This window comes from Pseudorca crassidens, chromosome 4 (genome assembly GCF_039906515.1).
Source record: "Pseudorca crassidens isolate mPseCra1 chromosome 4, mPseCra1.hap1, whole genome shotgun sequence".
Lineage (NCBI taxonomy): Eukaryota > Metazoa > Chordata > Mammalia > Artiodactyla > Delphinidae > Pseudorca > Pseudorca crassidens.
In genome coordinates, this window is record NC_090299.1 from 42,681,738 (window position 1) to 42,700,395 (window position 18,658).

General features: G+C 43.1%; 1 protein-coding gene and 1 long non-coding RNA gene across 9 annotated transcripts in view; one reads left to right on the forward strand and one right to left on the reverse strand.

Moving 5' to 3' along the window:
• LOC137223571 (uncharacterized) overlaps positions 1–18,658 on the reverse strand; it is a 182,969-nt gene that overhangs the window by 30,791 nt on the left and 133,520 nt on the right. The gene's annotated exons all lie outside the window — the stretch shown is intronic.
• CC2D2A (coiled-coil and C2 domain containing 2A) overlaps positions 7,538–18,658 on the forward strand; it is a 138,327-nt gene continuing 127,206 nt past the window's right edge. The window contains exons 1-4 of one of the 7 annotated variants that reach the window (XM_067735556.1): positions 7,538–7,780; positions 12,903–12,962; positions 15,122–15,205; positions 17,430–17,553. In XM_067735556.1, the coding sequence (XP_067591657.1) occupies positions 12,924–12,962; positions 15,122–15,205; positions 17,430–17,553 (247 nt within the window). In that variant the 5' untranslated portion in view covers positions 7,538–7,780; positions 12,903–12,923. Of the gene's footprint in view, positions 7,893–12,902; positions 12,963–14,641; positions 14,727–15,121; positions 15,206–15,569; positions 15,711–16,084; positions 16,192–17,429; positions 17,554–18,658 lie in introns of those variants that run through there. The other 6 variants (XM_067735551.1, XM_067735550.1, XM_067735552.1 and 3 more) reach the window with 6 other exon arrangements.

The window sequence follows — 18,658 nt, forward strand, 5'->3', positions numbered from 1 at the left end:
CAGAAGTAAGTGAAAAAGAAATCAAGGAAAAGATAGCAAAGATCAATAAAACTAAAAGCTCGTTCTTTGAGAAGATAAACAAAATTGATAAACCATTAGCCAGAGTCATCAAGAAAAAAAGGGAGAAGACTCAAATCAATAGAATTAGAAATGAAGAAGGAGAAGTAACAACTGACACTGCAGAAATACAAAGGATCATGAGAGATTACTACAAGCAATTATATGCCAATAAAATGGACAACCTGGAAGAAATGGACAAATTCTTAGAAAAGCACAAACTTCCAAGACTGAACCAGGAAGAAATAGAAAATATAAACAGACCAATCACAAGCACTGAAATTGAAACTGTGATTTAAAATCTTCCAACAAACAAAAGCCCAGGACCAGATGCTTCACAGGCTATTTCTATCAAACATTTAGAGAAGAGCTAACACCTATCCTTCTCAAACTCTTCCAAACTATAGGAGAGGAGGAACATTCCCAAACTCATTCTACGAGGCCACCATCACCCTGATACCAAAGTCAGACAAAAATGTCACAAAGAAAAAAACTACAGGCCAATATCACTGATGAACCTAGATGCAAAAATCCTCAACAAACACTAGCAAACAGAATCCAACAGCACATTAAAAGGATCGTACACCATGATCAAGTGGGGTTTATCCCAGGAATGCAAGAATTCTTCAATATATGCAAATCAATCAATGTGACATACCATATTAACAAATGAAGGGGATAAACCATATGATCATCTCAACAGATGCACAAAAATCTTTTGACAAAATTCAACACCCATTTATGATAAAAACCCTCCATAAAGAAGGCAAAGAGGGAAATTACCTCAACATAATAAATGCCATATATGTCAAACCCACAAACATCATCGTTCTCACCATCATTCTCAATGGTGTAAAAATGAAACCATTTCCACTAAGATCGGGAACAAGACAAGGTTGTCCACTCTCACCACTATTATTCAACATAGTTTTGGAAGTTTTAGCCACAGCAATCAGAGAAGAAAAAGAAAGAAATGGAATCCAAATCAGAAAATAAGAAGTAAAGCTGTCACTGTTTGCAGATGACATGCTACTATACATAGAGTATACTAAGGACACTACAAGAAATGTACTAGAGCTAATCAGTGAATTTGGCAAAGTAGCAGGACACAAAATTAATGCACAGAAATCCCTTGCATTCCTATACACTAATCTTGAAAAATCTGAAAGAGAAATTATGGAAACACTCCCATTTACTATTGCAACAACAAGAAAAAAAATACCTAGGAATAAACCTACCTAAGGAGACAAAAGACCTGTATGCAGAAAACTATAAGACACTGATGAAAGAAATTATAGATGATACAAACAGACCAAGAGATATACCATGTTCTTGGATTGGAAGAATCAACATTGTGAAAATGACTATACTACCCAAAGCAATCTACAGATTCAATGCAATCCCTATCAAGCTACCAATGGCATTTTTCACAGCACTAGAACATAAAATTTTACAATTTGTATGGAAACACAAAAGACCCTGAATAGCCAAAGCAATCTTTGGAAAGAAAAATGCAGCTGGAGGAATCAGGCTCCTGGACTTCGGACTATACTATAAAGCTACAGTAATCAAGACAGTATGGTACTGGCCCCAAAACAGAAATATAGATCAATGGAACAGGATAGAAAGCCCAGAGATAAACCCACACACCTATGGTCAACTAATGTATGACAAAGGAGGCAAGGATATACAACGGAGAAAAGACACTCTCTTCAATAAGTGTTGCTGGGAAAACTGGACAGCGACATGTAAAAGAATGATATTAGAACACTCCCTAACACCATACACAAAAATAAACTCAAAATGGATTAAAGACCAAAATGTAAGACCAGACCCTATAAAACTCTTACAGGAAAACATAGGCAGAACACTCTATGACATAAATCACAGTAATATCTTTTTTGACCCACCTCCTAGAGAAATGGAAATAGAAACAAAAATAAACAAATGGGACCTAATGAAACTTAAAAGCTTTTGCACAGCAAAGGAAACCATAAACAAGACAAAAAGACAACCCTCAAAATGGGAGAAAATATTTGCAAACGAATCAATGGACAAAGGATTAATCTCCAAAATATATAGATAGCTCATGCAGCTCAATATTAAAAAAAAAAAAAAGAAACCCAATCAAAAAATGGGTAGAAGACTTAAATAGACATTTCTCCAAAGAAGACATGCAGATGGCCATGAGGCACATTAAAAGCTGCTCAACGTCACTAATTAGTAGAGAAAAGCAAATCAAAACTCCAATGAGGTATCACCTCATAACAGTCAGAGTGGCCAGCATAAAAAGTCTACAAACAATAAATGCTGGAGAGGGTGTGGAGAAAAGGGAACCCTCTTGCACTGTTGGTGGGAATATAAATTGATACAGCCACTATGGAGAACAGTATGGAGGTTCCTTAAAAAACTAAAAATAGAATCCCCAGCAATCCAACTACTGGGCATATACCCCCAGAGAAAACCATAATTCAAAAAGACACATGCACCCCAGTGTTCATTGAAGCACTATTTACAATAGCCAGGTCATGGAATCAACCTAAATGTCCATCGATACATGAATGGATAAAGAAGATGTAGCACATATATACAATGGAATATCACTCAGCCATAAAAATAAACGAAATTGAGTTATTTGTAGTGAGGTGGAAGGACCTAGAGACTGTCTTACTGAGTGAAGTAAGTCAGAAAGAGAAAAACAAATATCATATATTAATGCATATATGTGGAACCTAGAAAAATGGTACAGATGAACCGGTTTGAAGGGCAGAAATTGAGACACAGATGTACAGAACAAACTTATGGACATCAAGGGGGGAAAGTGGCGGGGGGTTGGTGGTGGTGTGATGAATTGGGAGATTGGGATTGACATATATACACTAATATGTATAAAATTGATAACTAGTAAGAACCTGCTGTAAAAAAAAGGAAATAAAAAAAATTCAAAAAACAAGAAGAGTCATGTACCACAGTGTTCATTACAGCTTTGTTTACAATAGCCAGGTCATGGAATCAACCTAAATGTCCACTGAAAGATGAATGGATAAAGAAGATGTGGCACATATATACTCAGCCATAAAAAGAAACGAAATTGAGTTATTTGTAATGAGGTGGATGGACGCAGAGACTGTCATACAGAGTGAAGTAAGTCAGAAAGAGAAAAATGAATACCGTATGCTAACACATATATATGGAATCTAAGGGGAAAAAATGGTTCTGAAGAACCTACAGGCAAAACAGGGATAAAGATGCAGACATAGAGAATGGACTTGAGGACACGGCAAAGGGGAATTGTAAGCTGGGATGAAGTGAGAGAGTGGTATGGACATATATACACTATCAAATGTAAAATAGATAGCTAGTGGGAAGCAGCTGCATAGCACAGGGAGATCAGCTCAGTGCATTGTGTCCATCTAGATGGGTGGGAAAGGGAGAGTGGGAGGGAGAAGCAAGAGGGAGGAGATATGGGGATATATGTATATGTATAGCTGATTCACTTTGTTATACAGCAGAAACTAACACACCATTGTAAAGCAATTATACTCCAATAAAGACGTTAAAAATAAAAGATTAAAAAATTAAATTAATAAAAAGAAATCTCAAGACAGGGGAGAATATTGTCACAGAATCCATTTAACTTTGCCCCAACTCTGATACTAACTATTTTGTTTAGTCACATTTGGGTCTACTTAATAAAAGAATTTAACAAGTGCCCTCAAGAAAAAGATAAGGCAGGTCATAATCAGAAGATTAGCACAAGCATAGTGAACAAATCCTACCTCTTATAAGAGTTGACCACTTGAAGTAGATGATCTCTCACTATAAACATCTACTACATTCCCCCAAAACTCATATATTGACAGCTAACCCTCAATGTGATTGTGTTTGGAGATAGGGATTTTAGGAGGTAATTAAGGCTAAATGAGGTCTTAAGGGTGTGGCCCTAATTTGATAGGATTTGCGGCTTTATATGAAAAAGAAGAGGGAGTTCTCTCTCTCTAATCCGCAGACACCAAGGAAAGGCCATGTGAGGACACAGCAAGAAGGTGGCCATCTACAAGCCAGGAAAAGAGCCCTTACCAAAAACTGAATCAACTGGCAACTTGATCTTGGACTTCCATCCTCCAGACCTGTGAGAAAATAAATCTCTATGGTTTAAGCCACCCAGTCTATGGTATTTTGTTAACGCAGCCAGAGCTAAGACAACATCCATATTTTTTTATCCATTAAACTTTACAGCATTTACTGAGTGCCAGGACTTGACAAATATTAACTTAATAAGCCTCGTCATGACCCTCTGGAGTATGTACTATTATGAACTCGTTTTACAAATGAGGACACTGAAACCTTGAGAAGTTAAGGAAGTTGACTAAGATCCCTCAACTCTAAGATCCAGCGTCTCTCTCTTCTCTGCTCCTGGACTCCACTGGACATGGCAGACATGGTGGACCTTGTCAATTTCTCCTCCATGTCTTTCATCCGCACTTTCCTATTTTCCATCTCTCTGTGCCACATTTGAATTTTTTTTTTTTTTTTTTTTTTTTTTTTTGCAGTACACGGGCCTCTCACTGTTGTGGCCTCTCCCGTTGTGGAGCACAGGCTCCAGACGTGCAGGCTCAGTGGCCATGGTTCACGGGCCTAGCCGCTCTGTGGCATGTGGGATCTTCCCGGACCGGGGCACGAACCCGTGTCCCCTGCATCGGCAGGCAGACTCTCAATCACTGCGCCACCAGGGAAGCCCCACATTTGAATTTTTTAAATCTTTTACATCATCACTCATTCTCTTTCCAGCTCTCTCATCCATCCTTTGCTTTAAAATAAAAAAAAAAATCATGGATATATATATATATATATATATATATATATATATATATATATATATATATATATACACATACACACACACACACACATATATCTGATTCACTTTGCTGTACACCTGAAACTAACACAACATTGTAAATCAACTATACTCCAATAAAAACTTTTTTAAGAATTCATGACTTTATTATTCATTTCTAAAAGCTCTAGCTGATTCTTTTTAACATTTGCCTGACCTTTTTGACAGTATCTCACTCTTCTTCCATATTTTCAAAGCCTCTTTTTAAGTTCTTTTACAGTCATTATTTTTTCTGATTCTCCATATGATCACTGCATTATCAGAAGTTCTTGGGTATCTAACTATACCCTCTAATTGCAGACTTTTGACTATTTCCTCCTGTGTGTCTAATTTTGTATTGTAAATTCATCTTCAGCAACATTTATCTGTAGCAATTCTGAATGGACTACTTGAAGGTGTGTCCCTCCAGAAAAGTTTTGTATCTGCTCTTGCCCAACACCCCACAGGGATACAGTAGCCTGAGACCACTAGTTAAAATGTGTCACTTAGGGAGTTCCTAAATGATGTAGGTAGCATGAATAAGGGAATTCAGCAGCATGGTGCAAGCCAATGGTTATGAATTCTCAGGAGATACTCTTCCTGCCACATGCAGAGTTGGTGAACAGAGACAGACAAGTTTTCTCATCGTCTCCCTGCACCAGCACTAGGTAATAGCCCCTTTCAATAGAAAGACTTCTTTCAATTCTGAAAGTCTTCTTTGTATTGCTTCTTTGAAACATTCTACCTTTTCATTTTCTTGATTCTGTCTTTCTATATAACTACAAGTGTTGAATTTCTGTGATCCTCCCATTTTCTCTGTATTGCCTTTCTGTAAAGGCAATATGCTACTTCTTTCATTAGAAGAGCCAGAAATACCCATATCTGGGACCTGTTCTTTGTGACCACTCAGTTTTTCCAGAAAACAATATTCCATGTTTTCCAATTTGGTTACAGCAAAGGTGGGACAGAGGATCCAGGTATATGTGTGGGTGTCTCAGCTCTGTGAGAAAGGTACGTCCTGCCCACCTCTCCATTTCAGACCCAGTTTTCAGACCTGAGACACACACACCTTCTGCTGTACCTGAACTTGAGACCAGTGGCTCTGGTACAACTTCCCTTGAGAAGAAACCCCCAGTTTCCTCAAGATGGCAGAAGAAGAGGGGCCTGGGAAAGAAGGGTATTATTCCTCAGGCTTCCAGGGGTCAGGGAGGGTCCTGAGGACCTAGCCCCTCTATACATAGATTTTCACATTTTCTTGCATTCTCAGCCCCAGAGTCTCCCCACTTTCCTTGGTACCTGACTGTATTCATTTCCTGGGGCTGTCATACAAAGATAAGAAATCAAGGTTTTGGAGGATTGGTTTCCTCTGAGGGCTGTGAGGGAGAATCAGTTCCCGGCCTCACTCCCAGCTTCTGGTGGCCTCGCGTTCCTCGGCTGATAGATGATGTTCTCCCTGTGCCTTCACAGGTCTTCCCACTGTGCATGGCTGCCTGTGCCCAAATCCCCCCTTTTTAAAAGGACACGGTCCTATTGGATCAGGGCCCACGCTAATGACCTCATCTTAAATTGACTACCTCTTTAAAGACCTTAACTCCAAATAAGCTCACATTCTGAAGTACTAGGGGTTAGGACTTGAACATATCTTTCTGGGAGACACAACTCAGCCCATCACACTGCTGAGCCAAATCCGGAGCCCTCTCTGAAGTTCTGCAGAGCGGATCAGCTCATTTCCTCGTTTCCATGCCTACCTGACCACCCCACCCCACCCCAGACACACACAGGTACACACAGAGGCACACACACACATACACACACAGACAGAAATGCAAAGACACAGATACACACACACACGCACATACAGACAGAAATGCAAAGACACACACAGATACACACACACACGTACACATACAGACAGAAATGCAAACACAGACACACACACACGTACACATACAGACAGAAATGCAAAGACACACACAGACACATGTACACATACAGATAGAAATGCAAAGACACACACACACAGATACATACACACATACATACACTGACTTAGATACACACACAGACACAGATTCACAGACACACACACACGAGACACATACCCACACACATAGACAAACACACAGACACACAGATACACACATAGATCCACAAAGATGCACACACACACGCACACATGCTAGTATACTTGGAGGGTGGCTTTTCTGGTCTGTTCATTCCATTACTCTGCCATCTTCTTTGCCTCTTTTCCCATTTCCTTTGCGTTTTGGACGGGATTCAGAGAATAAGCAGAGATTCCTCTTGCACATTCAATTTTCCATGTTTAACCAGAAAACGCTCCAGGGCAACCTCCAGGGAGCCTGTGCAGCAGATAAGTTAGACATCCTTGCCCTGTAATGACGACCTTCGCTGACTCTAAGCCACCCACCTCTGAGCGTTGCCTGTCGTTGACCAGAAATGCCCAGCAACCAGTTGCGGTAAGGGAAGGGACAGCTCTGAAAGCTTGACCTCATTTCTGCCCAGCTCCCCCATGCTGATTCCCTTTGTGCTTCTCCTGTAAGCTGTGCACCTCTGCTCACCCCGTGCATGTGTGTTCCTCTGCTAGAGTAACCTGTCACTTTAAAAGAAAAAAAAAGCCACCTAGTGACCTTCCTTAGGAACGGGTTGCTAAGCGGGTGTTTTTGCTGAGACGTGGCTGCAGCTTCCCAGGGAGCAGCCCAGGGGCCGCCCCAACGTTCAGCCTTTCCCTCTGGATTTTCTAGAAGATTCAACAGTGAGACACATTCCACGTTCCCTTCATCCCAGGAAGGAGAATCTGCAAAGTGCCTTGTAAAGTTCCTTAAGGTAAATTACTTCTTCCCGGGAGCTGGGCTGCAGCAGTGCAGTCCTGCTTTCAGCTACCAGGCTTGGAGTTCAGCCTCTCCCCTGGACACCCTGAGCCTAATGAATTGTAAAGGTAGGGGTCCTCATCATTATTATTTACGTTTTACTTTCTGGAATGGAAACGTACAGTATGACTTGGGCTGCTTTGATTTGAGCCACTGTCTGGTGTCTGGTTTGCAGGAAATTAAGTCTGGCTCATGACAGCCCCTGGGTGGAATTTCTCCCGAAGCTGTCTCTGCTTCCTTCCTAGGACGTCCACGCCATCCTGTTGCATTCTGGTCTCCCGGAAACACTGGCTGCCGGTTGCATTTCTGGGCCTTTTAGTTCAAATTGGTTCGAGGGGCGAAATACTAGTTATTGCAAGCTTCACTTTCCTTGGCATTAGACAGAGGAAGATCTGTTACAGACAAAGGCTGGCTGCTCTCGCCAAAAGACCACAAGGAAATCTACCGGCTGTGTTTAAACTGATTGTTTCTCTTTGTTGCAAAGAGGGGCTCTGAAAGGCTGATAAAGTCTAATGGGAAATACATGTATGTTATTGGATTTTCATATAAGCTTTCCTGCAAGTAAATTCAGGACCAGCATGAAATCTCTTTCAAATGGATCTCCTAGAGCTCTTTTAAGGAGTCATTCATTCAAACATGTATTGATCATCAACAATGCACCAGGCTTCAGTAAGGTGCTGAAGTTTCAAGTGTGCAAAAATGAACTAGAGCAGGTCGGAAGCTCAGAGTTTACTGGGAAGACAGACCTATAAACAGATTATAACAGTACAATGAGCTAAGCACCATAAGAGATTTATGAAAGGGTTTGAGTGCTTAAAGCCCAGCAGGATGACTCCCAGGGAGGATCTGGGAGCACTCAGTTCATCAGATAAATGCACTGGGTATATGTCACATCACACAGCTCAGATGTGGTATTTATACTCTTTGAAGACAATATACATTATATGCAGCTGATGAAATGATTCTATAAAGCTATTTGTCACTCACCTTTTACTACAGGAAGCTGTGGCTGGAATAACTTGGAGAATTAGGAAATGAAATCAAACAGGGTGTGCATGGCACCTGCTCAGTGTTCCAGGATCTAACAGGATCAGACAGAAAAGGCTAAATGCCGTGCACTGGGAGAAAATGCTCATAGGTGTGAGGACAGGGGATGGTTTCAGAAACATCATAAAAGGAAACAGAAAAAAAACTGCCCTGGGCGCAGCTGCGGCATGGGAGAGAGGGCATATTGGTTATTGGTGCCACAAATTCAAAGTTGAGAACCAAAGACAGTAATGGGGAATTTGACGTCACCTAAGGTCTTTCTTACCACTCTCATTCCTGTCCCCTAACTGCTTTTTCCCTCCTCATTCTTTTCTTCTACATTCCACCTCTACCGTCACCTTTTCTTAATAATAACACTTACTTCCCAGTATTGAGAGCCTGGTCCATGCTATGCATTTTACTACACATATTCTATCATTTAACCCTGATAAAATAATCACTCATTGAGGTAGGAATTATGATCACAAGTTTACAGGTACAGAAATGTATCTCAGAGGGGTGAAGGCATTGCTCCAACATCACACAGCTGATAAACAGAGCTGGAATTTGAATCCAGGTTCACATAATTTTTTACAAAGGTCTCACTCTTTCTATAAACCCATGTATTCACTGTTCTGGGGTAGGACGCACATTTTCTTCTGAGTAGCCAAGGTTGAAAAGCATTGCATATAATGCCGCCCTTTTCATATACATTCGTTCCTTTTTCTCTGCTTCTTTAGAATTTACCACAAGACCCTCTGGACAGGACTCTGATCCTCTGATGACCCTCAGAGACAGTCCATTTGTTTGGATGAAGGCATCAGTACTTTCCTTGAAAAATATCTTTGGTTTTCTGCATTGAGTTAAACTAAATACATCGTTGACCTAAAGTAGCCAGAGCCCTTTCCCAGAGGGGCAATGCTCTGTGCTTTTCGATTGTAAATATTTCGAGAATAGTGGACTAACATAGAAGAGTTACTGACATTGCAAAACCAGAATAAACTTTGAGACAGAGAGGTAGGGGGACATGGAGGAGGACCCTGGAATCACAGATTCTCGGGGCCAAGTTCTGATTGTGACATTTAATAACCATAATGGCAAAGCACAGAACCTGTCAGAGGCTAACCTCAGAGGAAACCTCCATTTCCACATGTGCAAATTGAGGCATATGCTACTAAGCTGGAAGTGTTTTTGTGAGCCCGAGTGATAACGTATATCTAGAGAGAGAACAAAATAAGTCTGCAGTGAATCACGGCTCTTATTTTGATGTTGCCAATAGGGATATATTAACAAACACTCAATGTACATGATGATGACAAGCTGCATATTAAAGTTGCAGAGTATTGATTGGTTTTCTTAGCAACAGTGCTCATAAAAAGATAAATTTTGATGTCATTTGATTTCCTTAGAAACTCATTCAAAGGTAATGATCAGGAAAAAATGAGGAGAAAAAATCAACCCCATTATATTTTTCATTTTCTGCTTCTGTTTCTTCCCATGTAACATTTTTTAACTTGTTGAGAATCTTTTTTTTTTTTTAGTTACTAAGATATTTCACAGTTCTTTTTTTTCCACTTCATAATTCCCACTGTTTCAGGGAGCTCCCTTGCCCTGTAGAATTTTATTTTTATTGTCTGTCCCCTGATTCTCTCTAGATTACCTCCTCACCCTTTTAATATCCTAGCTGCTTTCACCATTTCCTTTCCTCCATATCTGACAGCTTGGGAGGAGTTCTGGACTGGAGACAATAGAATTTCAGATGCTTTATTTCCCTTTAAGGTGCTAATTCTCCGTTAGGGTAAATGAAACCTTGAAGGCTTCAGATGAGCTGCTTACATGACGAAGTCCCAGTTAAGATTCAGATTCCATAGCTATTAGAAGGGCTTATGATTTGTCAGCCTTGCTGTTGCTCCTCATGTCTCTCATCTAATCTTCACAGCAGCCCAAGGAGGACAATGAAGCTTTGAAGGCCTTCAGAATGTGGCCAAGGAAGACACAGCCAATAAAGAGTAATTTAGTCATTCATTCAACAAAATGTATTGTGTCTACTGGGAGCCATAGTCCTAGGCTCTGGGGCTAAACAATGAGCAAATGTTCCTGCCCTCTTGTAGCTTATATTTTATGAGGATGGGCAGACAATAACAAATAAATATGTATGTCAACTGGTGATAAGTACTATGAAAAAAGAAATCGCTGTAAGGTGGTTATGGAGTTCCAGGAGGGTGAGGGTGGGAGATTAGCATTGTACTGTGAGTGTTCAGGGAAGATCTCTCTGATAAAATGAAATCTGAGCAGTCCTGAAGGAAATGAAAAGAGAGAGAACAGGGTAGATGTCTTGGGAAAGAGAGTTCTAGGCAGAGCAACTGCAAAGGTCCTGAGGCAAGAAAATTCAAGGGCAGATCATGGAGGGGCTTGTAGGCCATTGAAGGATTTTGGATTTAACTCTGTTAAGAGAAGGAAGTCACTGGAGAATTTTGAGTGGAGGAAGGATATGATCTCAGTTATATGTTAAACAATTCACTCTGGCTTCAATACAGAGAATGGGTTGTGCGGTGGGAAGCAAAGACGTCAGGAGATTCTTACAAAAAACCCTGAGAGACAACGGTACTGGACCAGGGTGGTAACAGTGAGCTGCTTAAAGGTGGTGGGATTGTCAATGTAATGTGAAGGCGAAGACGGCAGGGTTTCTGATGGATTGGATGTGGTGTGTCATGTGAGAGCCAGAGAGGATTCAAGAATGACTCCCAGGTTTCTGGCCTGGGAAAAACATAGAGTTCTGTGTATTGCAACAAGGAAGGTTGCAGGACAAGCAGATTCAGGGGTGATGACAAGGAGCTTCATTTGGGGCATGTTAATCCAAGGGAAGGTGTCCATCAAATGCTCGGATATTTGAGTCTGGAGTTCTGGGGAGACGTTTGGGCCCTGGATGTAAATTTGGGGAGCATCAGTAGATTGACGGTATTTAAAGCCAAGAGACAGGACGATCTCACCAAGGGAATGGGGCAAGGCTGAGCCCCAGGCACTGTCACACGTGGTGCTCGGAAGATGAGAAGAAACCAGCCGAGGAATCTGAGGAGGAGAAGCAGTGGGTAGGGGGAGAACCAGGAAAGAGCATGTCTGAGAAGCCAAGTGAAGAAGATATTTCAAGAAAAAGAAAGCAACTGGTCACTTTCATTACTAAACGCCTCTGACAGGGCAACTAAGGTGAGGGCTGAGGATGGATCATAAGATGTGGTGATGCGGGGGTCCTTGGAGATGCTGGCAAGAGCGGTTCCAGGGAGCGCTAGGCTCAGAAAACTGATTTGGAAAGAGAGGGTTTGAGGATTTTTCTTTCAGAGGGTTGAACAACTGAGCGACAGAAAGAGATGTGAAGCCCAGAGAGAGTTTTTTAAGGAAGGGGTCTTTGTACATGGATAGGAATGAACCAAAAGAGCAGGAAGAAATGACTATGCAGGTGAAAGGGGGAAACTGTCCAGGTCAAGGCCCTGGAGGGGGCGGGAGCAGTGCCCAGGCAGAAACCCTGGCCCAGATGGAAGCAGGGACAGACCACAGGAGCAAGTGGAAGCAGAGGGGGTGACATGACTCAGTGGGGTGAGACAGGGGGACGGGGATGGGGGAGGGTCCATCTCTGGCTTTATCTCTTTGCTCTTGAAATGAGAACAAAGGCCAAGGGTAGAGAGTGAAGGGGGATGGGAAGGTGAAGGTTTGAGTGGAGAGGATAGGCTGTGAAATAGTCCTTCAGGAGTTGGATTCCTACCAGGGTCATCTGACACCACGGGCAGAACCTTCTCCTGGCTTCCACCTCCTACACAGGAAAGCCAAGATCTTTGACAGGCTCGTGGGGACAGAGGGTCCAGCCTCCTTCCTTCTCCTCTGGGGCTCACGTCCACCAATCCTGGGGCCTAAGAATGCATTCCTTGTGGATGCAAGGTCTACTCAGTTCAAACACTTCACTAACCATCAAGGTCAGCTTCAGCGTTATCAGTAGTAAGAAGAAAGACGTTTCACTGAGTTCAAAGGACCTGACTTCTTCTTTGGTCTTTGCCTGTCAGGGAGGAGCCATCACAGCTAAAATGAAGCCCAAGGAAGAAAAAGTGAAAATAATTACAGAGGTGAGTGATGGCTTAGATGTCTCCAGGGGATGTATCTTTGTGTGTGCATGCTCATGTCACACGTGCTGGTGAGTGAGGAAGTTAGGCCAGAAATGAGCATTTATTGCACGCCTACTGCATGCAGAAGGTGCTACCTTGGGCACACAGAGGAGAATAGGGGTGCATGCAGCCCTGCAGGTGCTCCAGGATTGAGGGCTCTGAAGCTGCTTTGTCACCATTTACCACCTAAAGGGTCCAGTTCTACTGAACCACATTGATGTCTATTTTTTGGGGGGGGATTATAGTTGATTTACAATGTTGTGTTAGTTTCAGGTATACAGCAAAGTGATTCACTTATACATATACATAGATTCATTCTTTTTCAGTAAAGCACATTGATTTCTAAAGAAATTCAAAATGAGGATAACAACTGTAGATATAACCACTTATAAAACCCTCATGGAGTCCTGCAATTTCTAACTCATTTTGTGCAAAACATCATTAAACGCTGTCTGGACCAGAGGAGCAAAGCCTTCTCCAGTTTGTAGACCAGAGACCTCCGAACAGAAGAGGAAGTATTCCTCTCAATCCTCCTTTCTCTCTTGGCTCTAAGGCTCAGTAACTTGAGACCATAGAGGCAGAAATGGGGTTCTGGGTTTATCTTGCAACTTCTTTTATACCCCAAGGTACTTGTGCCCTGGTTTGCAAAACTCAAACTAGAAAACTTTAAAGCTTCAAACTTAAGAGGCTTCAGCTCTAACATTTTATGACTAAAACTTTAGAAAGCATAATATGGAAAAAGAAACGAAGTTGGCACTGTTAAAGGATTTCTCCCTTTTCAGGAACACTCCCACACTGTTGGTAGGAATGTAAATTGGTACAGCCACTATGGAAAACAGTATGGAGGTTCCTTAAAAAACTAAAAATAGTAATACCATATGACCCAGCAATCCCACTCCTAGGCATATACCCAGAAAAAATCTTAATTTGAAAAGATACACGCACCCCAATGTTCATTGCAGGACTGTTTACAATAGCCAGGACATGGAAGCAAACTAAATGCCCATCAACAGAGGAATGAATAAAGAAGATGTGGTACATATATACAATGAAATATTACTCAGCCATAAAAAAGAACAAAATAATGCCATTTGCAGCAACATGGATGGACCTAAAGATAGTCATACTGGGTGAATTAAGTCAGACACAGAAAGCCAAATCATATGATACTGCTTATATGTGGAATCTAAAAAAAAGGATACAAATGAACTTATTTACAAAACAGAAGTAGAGTTACAGATGTAGAAAACAAACTTATGGTTACCCGGGGATAAGGGAGGGGGAGAGGAATAAATTGGGAGATTGGGATAGACATACACACACTACTATATATAAAATAGATAACTAATAAGAACTTACTGTATAGCACAGGGAGCTCTACTGAATACTCTGTAATGACCGATATGGGAAAAGAATCTAAAAAAAGAGTGGAGATATATATATATATATATAACGGATTCACTTTCTGTACACCTGAAACTAACAAAACATTGTAAATCAACTATACTCCAAGAAAATTTTAAAACAAAACAAAACACAAAAAGGATTTCTCCCTTTTCAAAAAGACCTGAAAAAATTTGCATTAAATACAAACTTCCACGGTGATTTAACATGTATCCTCATTATTCTCTACCTGACAGTAAGGCTGTGGGGAGCAGAGAAGCCCAACCCTGGAAGCCCCTAGTGTGATTCTGATATCGTCCTGGGCCAGAGGCCTCCATCCGGGTCAGTACATCAGTCCTGGCAGATTCACTTGTTCGTGGCCTTCATTAGATTATGACTTTTGAGGGAAGTCACCTCCGGTACCTCTGTGCACCCAAGGCCTGGAACACAGTCAGCTGTCCATAAATTCCCTAGGCATGAATGAGCACCTGGGTCGATGGAAGCTCCAACACTATATCATTGACCATCTTTCCATTTGGATACAACTTTTGAGAAGAGTAGATGGTGATGTCTGTCCACTGTCCCTTCGCTCACACTCAACTTTAGTGGGTGGAGGCTCCAGGACAAGACAGTCATTTTAACACCTAAAAATCCCACCCCTCTTCCTCACTTATCATTTTTTCCCAATTTACACACACACACTAAGAGATAACTCTTCCATTTGCATCTTAACAAAGGAGTTCATTGAAGACCGTGAGGATGCAGATGAGGGAAGACAGAAGAAGACCGTGAAGGTTGCAAGACAAAAAGGAAAGAAGCAGGTAGGGAGTGACAGAAGCACTTGTCTGTCTACTGGGCTGTCAGTTAACAGCTCACTGCACCCCGAGAGGCCATACAGCCTCCTGTGGGTACAAGCACTTGGCCTTCTCTGGGAGAGGCAGGGATGCTGGTGGATGGTCCAGCTGAAGGACCCTATGTGGGGTCTCACGGATGACCCTCACCATGAAGCCATGGGCAGTATTTGGAGCATGTTTCCTCCAAGGTTTTTCCCATCCCCTGAGAGAAAAGTTTAGAAATGCTGAAGTGAGCCCCTTTAGTGCTGTCATCAAAGGCCATAGACTAAGACCAGCGGTAGATGGCAGTGCAGGATTACAAATCTCAGGGAACTTCCACTTTCCCAGCTCCAAGCCCAAATTCTGCCTCAGTCTAAATCAAGGCCAGCCCCCATCTCCCGGGCCTGCTGGCGGTCCCTCGCCCGGCTCTGCCCGCAGCAGAAGTTGCCCTCCTTGGCCGTGAGCATCCCTATACAAGGTCCACCTTCTCCAGGTAAATAGACGCCCTTGGGAAGGAGGCCGGGAAGATTTTGCGGAGGGGCAATCGGCTTGGAATAATCCAGATGCGAGCAGGGGAGGGAGGGGGAAGGAGAGCCATTTTGAGCCGGCAGCCATGTGATGGGGCCGTCTGGAGAGCGGGGACGGGGTGGCGGGGAGGGCACCAGGAGAGCCGAAGTCAGGGGAGAAACCCCTTTTCAGCTCTCCCGTCGCCCAGCACAATCCCGTTGGGACAAGCTGGGCCAAGGAAACTCCTTCTCTGTAGCTGGGATGGAGTGGCCCAGGGGAGGGCCCGGAGAGGCTGGAGGTGCTACCTGGCCTTGTGGCTGGGCCCTCTGGCCACTCAGGAACTTTAACCCCTTCCTGCAGGGTCAGCGGGGGGCTCTGCAGCCGGGGCCACGGGGCCCAACGAGGCGTCAGATGAGCCAGTACAAATGGAAAGAGCTCAATTCCTTAGCTCCAAGGCCACAGGCACAGTAAGCAATGGTGACTGGGGCTAGGGGTGTGGAGCTTGGACTAAACGGGAGAAAGGAGCAGGGATGGAAAGGAGAAGGCACTTTCTGTGTCCTAGGTGTGGCGCTTTCTTGAGACATCATCTCATTCCTTGAACTGCACAAAGAGCCCTGATCAGACAACGAACGTGCAGTCTTTGGTGCTTTGTGAGAAATCTGGAGAGTGTTTCTTAACCCCAGCGGCACTTCAGAATAACTTGGGGATTTTTTTTTTTTAAGTCAAATGCCTCAGGTCCACTCCAGGCCATTTATTTAAGTCAGAATGTCTGTGCTTTACAAAGTGCCTGTACATAGCAGCATCTCAGTGAATGGGCTATTTTTATTTCCCTTCTTTTACGGATGACGAAGGAAGTTAGGAAGTTCGATAACTCGCTCGAGTCCCACGGTAAATGTGAGTTTGGAGGCAAACCTTTGTCTGGCCCAAAGGCCATCACTCAACTGGGAACTCCACTGCCACTTCTGCTCACCAGTCTGTCCTCCTCTGAGAGTTTGGGGAAGGAACCAGAGGCTGTTCTTTGCCCTGGATTAACCAGGGACACTTTGACAGCTATTTCCAAATGAGTTGGAGCTGGGATCAAATAGTTTGGCTGTGATTTTCCTGTTTCCCTTTTCCTCCAAATTTCTACAGAGCTCTACACATTAAACCTAGAAAAAGTGAAGATATTCATTTTTTAAAAATTTCTTTTTAAATTCATTTCTTTATTTTTTGGCTGCGTTGGGTCTTCGCTGCTGCTCACGGGCTTTTTCTCGTTGTGGCGAGCGGGGGCCACTCCTCACTGCAGTGCGTGGGCTTCTCATTGCGGTGGCCTCTCTTGTGGAGCATGGGTTCTAGGTGCGCAGGCTCAGTAGTTGTGGCACACAGGCTTAGTTGCTCTGTGGCATGTGGGATCTTCCCAGACCAGGGCATGAACCTGCGTCCCCTGCATTGGCAGGCGGATTCCTAACCACTGCACCACCAGGGAAGTCACTGTGCCACCTGGGTCATCTCCCCAAGAAACCTCTTAGAGAAAATCAGGATCGGCACTGCTTCCTGTGGGGATAGGTGATCATGACCACAGTGACTCAGGTGACACAGACCACAGTTATCTAGATCTGAAGAGGATTAAGGCCTGTCCCCTTGCTAAGTGACCCACCTCATCCTGAGATAGCATCTGAGTCAACCGAAGCCCTGAGATTCACAACCTCTGACCATCTGCCCACAGCTGTCGGCTGCTGGCCCCAAGGAAATGGTGTCTGAAAAATCCCATCCAGACGACCAGCAGGAGCCCGTGCAGGAAGGTTCTGACACTCACCTCCTGGGCATGACGAGCCGACGAGGCCCACGGAGTAAGTTCTGTCAACCAGTATTAATTGCCTCCTGGGATCAGCACAGAGCATCGTGGGGATTTTGCTTGGGTATTATTTTTTGTATGCGTCCACCGCCCTCCACAGCATTTTACCCCAATTCTAGGCAATTTCTAAGTTCACCTCTGTCTGGGAGACAGGACACAACCCCAGGACATATTTACATAACCACAGAATTTTGAAGCATTCATTGAAATAGAAATGGTGCAAATAATCAAACAGGTAGACATTCAAGGGTGGGTGAAATGGGAAGGCATATTTGTCAATGAAATAGTACTAGAATCAGATGTTGGAACACCTGAGGATGTTTCTGAGGCTCTCGGAGATCCTGCCCCTCGAGGACCCCTTCTCTTATCCATCCCTCACCCCACCCCCCAACACACACACACACACACACACACACACACACACACACACACACACACACACACACACACACACTCCCTTCCCCCTCCAGGAACTGTGGCCTGTATTTTACAGCATTACTTTTCCCCATCACAGTGACCATCATTCATTCTCTGCTCATTGTAGGGAAAATTATTACCCCTCACTTGTTGCTTTTCTTGAACAGTGGATTAGACCAGAGAAGAAGGCGTGTTACACTTTTCAATTGTTACATAATTATTATTACTCTATTTTTCTGCAGCTGAGCTGGGGAATAGAGTAACTATTGGAAATTAGAGGGCTTTGGAAGCAAGTTCATCTGAAGTCCAACCCTAAGAAAAATGTGGTTCCCACCCAAAAGCAATAACACAGTAGAACTGTTACCACTTAGTAAAGTAGAACCAAACTTTATCCCATATAGTTGCTTCATTTTCTAAATGGGTAAAATTATTCATTATTGAAGATTACAGTTTGTCTTAGTGTGCTCAGCCTGCCGTACCAAAATATACCATAGACTGGGTGGCTCTAACAACAGACATTTATTTTCTCACAATTCTGGAGGCTGGAAGTCTAAGATCAGGGTGCCCATGTGGTCACTTTCCAGTGAGTCCTCTCTTCCTGGCTTGTAGGTGGCTGGCATCTCCCTGTGTGCTCACTTTGGTGTCTCTTCCTATAAGGATGCTAATCCTATTATATTAGGGCC